Source organism: Gadus chalcogrammus, chromosome 15, assembly GCF_026213295.1.
Source record: "Gadus chalcogrammus isolate NIFS_2021 chromosome 15, NIFS_Gcha_1.0, whole genome shotgun sequence".
Taxonomy (NCBI): Eukaryota; Metazoa; Chordata; class Actinopteri; order Gadiformes; family Gadidae; genus Gadus; species Gadus chalcogrammus.
Genome location: NC_079426.1, coordinates 20227411 through 20233441, shown reverse-complemented (window position 1 = coordinate 20233441; position 6031 = coordinate 20227411). Strand labels below are relative to the sequence as shown.

The 6031-nt window shown below is 42.2% G+C and overlaps 1 protein-coding gene across 2 annotated transcripts; it reads right to left on the bottom strand.

The window, feature by feature from the left end:
- Positions 1–9: 9 nt before the first annotated feature.
- On the bottom strand, positions 10–5888 carry myoz1a (myozenin 1a). 2 transcript variants are annotated; one of them, XM_056609543.1, is made up of 6 exons: positions 5686–5888; positions 3801–3893; positions 3352–3539; positions 2010–2286; positions 1383–1545; positions 10–1060 (listed from the first exon to the last, which is right to left on the bottom strand). In XM_056609543.1, the coding sequence occupies exons 2-6, from the start codon at positions 3889–3891 to the stop codon at positions 832–834; spliced, it is 948 nt and encodes a 315-aa protein (XP_056465518.1). In that variant the 5' UTR covers positions 3892–3893; positions 5686–5888; the 3' UTR covers positions 10–831. The 2 variants fall into 2 exon arrangements, with proteins under 2 accessions (XP_056465518.1, XP_056465519.1); XM_056609544.1 differs by lacking the exon at positions 5686–5888 and adding an exon at positions 4879–4953 and having other exon boundaries at positions 131–1060.
- Between the last annotated feature and the right edge of the window lie 143 nt (positions 5889–6031).

Sequence of the window (6031 nt, the reverse complement as noted above, 5' to 3'; positions counted from 1 at the left end):
ATGACGATACAGCATTTTATTCTGTGGCTCAAACCAAATGCTTACATCTAACCAATGGATGGCCTCAAACGGTGAAGCCGTATATTTTATAACTGTTGTAATTTATTTATATATACATTTAAATATGCAGTAGGATACACAGGCAGTTGAAATGGGGATAATTTATTATGGAGAAATGATGTGGGGGTACAGTCGCTCAGTAGCAAGACATTTTACTTTCAAATGAAAACATCACATTTCACCATTATAGTGAAGATTTGACTAAACGTCACTATTGTATATCCAGACCATTAGTCATTGCACATTCCAACATATTGACATAACCTATCATCCACTTAATAACATTATAAGCAACAAAGAGCAAACCAGCAACCACAAAGATAGGCCATTTTACCTTCAACCTCCTTTCATTCAAGGGTCATTCCTCCATCTTTTACATACCCTGTAACCAACATGTAGTCCGACTTATGATTATGGACAGGATGTGACATTTCAGTGAAGATAGATTATTATATGTTGAATAATATCCTTTCCCAGTAGCTTATTACATGACAATACATTCCTATATATCTTTGGTTATAGACCATCATCAAGAACTTTTTTCTGCCCATTGAAAGAAACCTATCCATGGGAAAAAATATCTGAGCATACCTATGAAGCGTGGGCATGCTAAAAAGTGTGCAACTCTGTAGGCATGCAAGCATGTTTGTGTGTTGTGTGCGTGTGTGATATGGAGGGATGTTTTTGTATATTTTTGTTGATGTTGTTGTTGTGGTTTTTATTGATGTTGTCTGAATGTTGTTGTTGATGATGTTGTCACAGTGTGCTGTTTCACAGGTCATCAGTTTCTACGTCATAGGGCACTGCCTCTGTCTCCATGTGTATGCTATTCAGCTCGCTGCTACCCAGCCAGCCAATAGGAGTGCGGTTGAACGAGGGCCTGCAGCCAATCTCGTGCTGGTAAACGATCGGTTGCTCTGGCTCCTCCTCCGGTTTGTCCGGCAGCTGGAACTTCATCAGCATGTTGGCCTTAGCATAGCCCCCAAAGGGCATGGCAGACCTGGCAGGGGAGAACAGGTTTAGAACCCCCAATCAGCTGACCTAACACCGGGACATCGATTCCGGCGAGATAGCTTTCACCATATGCATCAAAAAACACAGATATGTTTCTGCAATGATACCACTGATGATGGATACATGCTGTATGCTATCTGTCACTCTTGCGCGACTATTAAACTGTAATTATAAATCACATTTGTTCATCCACAAGCGATACAACAGACAAGGCATTGAAACATACGTTAAACCGTATTTTTCAACCTTTACCACGAATACAACTTGAGGTGTTTCTCTTGTGTTTCTCAGGGTTGGAAGGGGAATACCTGTTGAAGGACTTGTAATGAACAAGGTCCTTCTGGGCCACCGGCCCGGCCATCTTAGACCTCATGGTGGAGGTGAGGCTCTCGTCTCCCTTCATAGCCTTCTCCCATGGAGACTGATAGGTCCTCGCAACTGATTGGTTGGTCGGGTCATCCATTCCGCCGCCTGAATGGACAACAGGGATAGTTTGAGGGATTGAGCATGTAGGATAAGAGAAAACACACAGACATTAACAATAAACACAAAAAGCTTGAAAATATGGATTGGTCGATTTTTTTCTTTCTAATCAACTTATCATCTAACCATATATATCTATATATATAGTATATACATAAATATATATATTCATACATATATATATATATATATATATATATATATATATATATATATATATATATATATATATATATATATATATATATATTCATATCTTTTTTTAATTCGATTGGAAATAAAAATATATAATGTATAAATATATATATACCGGTATATGCATATATATATATATATAATATATTTATATATATATATAAATATTGAATTAAAAAAAATATATATATATATATATATATATACCATTTTATCACCAAACTCTTAATATGAAAAAAGGATACCTTCAAACTAACCTTTAAGGGGAGTCCAGCCTGTTCCATCCTGGAGATTGCCTCCTTGACCCCCTGCGCCTGCTACTCCTGCCGCACCTCCTGCTCCACCTCCTGCTCCACCTCCAGCTGCACCTCCCAATCCAGTTACTCCTGCACCAGCCCCTGTGCCCGCTTTTATCCCTGGCTTGGGTGGGGGCACGGGGGGTCCTCCCCCAAGCAGCCACCCAGCCTGCGTGCTTCCAAAGTAGCATCCATCCACCTGTCCGCCCAGACTGGGGCCCAGCTTCTGCATGTTATCCTGTGTTTAACCATTCATAGGTAGCACTTACAATGAAGTTATTTCAACGTATCCAATCAATCACATTCCAACAGCTGGTGTCCTCACTTATGTGCTTAAGGAGCTGGGGCTAGCAAACCCATCCCTAATGTATTCTGGAAGAGAGTTTAGCAGTCAACAAGCTTAAAGGGGCAGTCAAATGTATCCACAAGGTATTTGGTATTTCAAAGAATTCTGCTGGATGGATGGATGGATGGATGGATGGATGGATTCACTGGTGTGAGCATAGGGGGTGCCAGTGTACCAGGGCCCAGGGCTGGGAGGGGCCTACGGGAATCGGCCTTGCCCTGAGAAGGGCCTCTGCCTTAGCATGATTTTCATGGAATTTGGGGTTTCTAATGAGCTTAGGCCTAAAGATTCTATCTTGTTTTGATGTTTGTGTGCCAACCTGTTATAATGTTCTTGATAATAGGTCGCCGTGCCAACATATTATAATGTTCTTGATGGTAGGTCACCCTGCCAACCTGTTATAATGTTGTTGATGTAAGGTTGCCGTGCCAACCTGTTAAAATGTCTTGATGTTGGTGTGCGTGCCAACCTGTTATAATGTTCTTGATGGTAGGCCGCAAAAAGCCAGCATTTTCTGATGCCGGCCTGTGCCAATGTGTGTGTGCTCACATGTGTGTATACGCATGCCTGCATGCGCAAGATTTATAATCAGTAAATCATGCATAGGCAACTATATTTGCCACTGGATGAATGAACGGATGGATGGAAGGATGGATGGATGGATGGATGGATAGAGGGATGGATGGATGGATTTAGGGATTGATGGACGGAGAGATCGAGGAATGAAGGGATGAATGGATGGATTGAGGGATGGATGGATGGATGGATTTAGGGATTGATGGACGGAGAGATCGAGGAATGAAGGGATGAATGGATGGATAGAGGGATGGATGGATGGATGGATTTAGGGATTGATGGACGGAGAGATCGAGGAATGAAGGGATGAATGGATGGATTGAGGGATGGATGGAGGGATGGAGGAATGAAGGGATGAATGGATTGATCTACAGCTCTCACCATAGACTCACTGGAGAAGACGTCTGGGTTGTTTTCCCAAATGAACTTCTCCACCCTCTTCTGCCTCATCCTGAACATCTTGGAGCCTTTGTTGTTCATGAGGGAGAGCTCCTCCAGCATGATGTCTCGGGGGGTCCGGATCTTATTGCCCAGGTCGAACTCAGACGCCTCTGGCTCCGAATCAAACTCTGCTCGCACAGCACAACGTTGGGGATGATGGGGGTCACAAGCAAAAAGGCCATGTATAGGTAAGGAATGTATGTGTAGCTTCTCTGTATCGTAAAAATTATCAAAATAGTTAGGCACAATAAAATACATGTGTCCATAGAGCCAAGAATTATTTAATTAATAGAGATATTCACAGTGAACTAACTAAGTGATAGTGTGATGGTGCTGTTGATAGTGTGGTGCTGGTGCTCATTCTACAGGTGGTGTTGCGGGGACCTCACCATCTTGAGTGATGTGGGCCAGGTCTGTAATGATCTTGGAGAGATTACCCTTTTTCCGCTTGTTTGGAGGGGCAGGCTTTACTTGCGACATGGCTGGAGAAGGCAGAAGATACAGTTCAACTATCCTATCCAGTTGGTTAATTTACTTTTTACCGTTGAAATGCCACTTGAAGGTTATTATGATGAGAAAATATAAACCAAACGTAATAGCAATGTTTAGCTTTCGTACTTTGAGAGAAGAGCAGATTTCCATTGTTTATGTGGTTTTTGATTTTTTTTCTTCTTGAAAATGATATTTGTTTTATTCATTATCCTTTTTAATACTTTAATACTTCTGTGTCAGTGAGGAATTCCTCATTAAAACATCAGATTGGGAGTAACCTAAATAATCATTCTCCTGCCTGGTCTCTTTCTTTTAGTGCCACTGCTGTTCGAACTCAAGACCACAAGCAGTGACAACATCGTCACAGTGAAACCTCATTAGCCAAACGAATGAGACCTCGCCCAATGAGGTCTTCAGATGGGCAGGGCTGAGGCCCGAGCTCAATTTTCAGGTTCAAGGGTTGTGTCAGTGCCCTCGGATTCCCCCCATTCCCCAGCCTAACAGATGGCTCACCCTTACGAAACATATAGATGAAAGTTTTGTCTGTGGACACTGGATACTGTCTACATAGTCGTAGCACGCATAGATATCATGTATCTTCTAGACGTACACACACAACGACAAGCGTTTTCAGATATTTGTGTGGATCGTTTATGTTACATACCTGGAGACTTTTGTAGTTTTGTAAATGCTTATGAAAAAAACTGTCACTCTGGATTGCGTTTGAAAAACAAAATATGCCAATATCCAATGGTTGGACTACCGAACATACTCATTCTGAAGAGGCCTGTAACAAGGTCATCTCCCCTGCCATCCTTGCCATACGTTATTGGATGTCATAAATAAATGGCGTGTAAAGCTCATTGAGACTGTAACTGTAATTAAGGTCTATACAAATACAAAGACTTGACTTAAAGCTGATGATCATTGTCAATTTTTTAAACACATTTGATCTACACATTTTTCAGTATTTACCTTAATTCTGCCTGTGTGGGTGTTCAGCTCAGAACACTTTCTTTAAGGCCTTGTCAAGTAGCACAACATCAAGTCACATCTACTGACTGTAACTCAAGCCGCCACCTCTATTTATAAATGCCATTTAAAGCCAAGACATTTTACTGAGGCATAATGGCGTCATTGGTCTATCAAATGAACTCAAAAGGACACCCTGACCAACTGAAACAAATTCATGACAAGAAAAAATACAAAAATATTCAATAGAAGAAGGATTGAACAGCTCTTCAACAAAGATCAAAAAAACTGAGATTGTATGCTCCTTATTTGAAATCTCTTAAAATAATCTGGAACTAGGAAACAACTTGGGTGCTCATGTTTCGCTCCTCCTAAATGGTTCAGCCAAAGCTTGGCAACGGCATATAAAACATTTGCAACGCACGCACTGGCATCTTGTCAGTACATTTCCACTTCCCTTGGTCACGATAAGACTTTACTTATAAACTTCCAGAGGCACAAACACTATTCTCCCAATTTCACTTTGATCCACCCAACCGATTTGCATCATAATTTGTGAAGTTTTTGCACCTTCTTAAACTTACTTTTAACAACTTGTTGAGTTGCAAAGCCCCTCTTGCATTAGTGCCCGTGTTAACCATGTGCGATTCTATTTCTTTGCCTCCCCTGCTCTGGCCATATAAAAGTGTTTGGCACTTTTAGTTAGCCTTTCACAAGTTGACGATTCACGTCTCTGTAAGACATCAAGACGGTGGTGTTGATTTGTTAGTAGAAAGAACACTGAGTGTGAAGGGAAGCAATTGCACTCACCAGGTCTTTTTTGTTATCCTGACAGGAAGGGTCTATAAATACAGGGGTGGGAGAACAAGAGAACCCCAAAACTGCTGTGCTCCGTGAGAGATCTGGAATCACACCTATTCAAATCCCCCTGCGGTGCCTCTGGTCCTAATGGCGGGACCCTGAATCAGGAGAGAGTGCAAGAGCCCAACCTGCCCTCGGATAGCTGGTCTTTTGCCGGGGATGGGGGGGGCTAGGGTGTGATGGGGTGGCGTGGGGTGACGGTGGGGATGGGAATGGCAAGAGAGGGGTGGGTGGGCAGGGGGGTCTGAAGTTAGCAGTGTGAATACGAGGTGAGATGATGGGTGGCTGGGTGGGG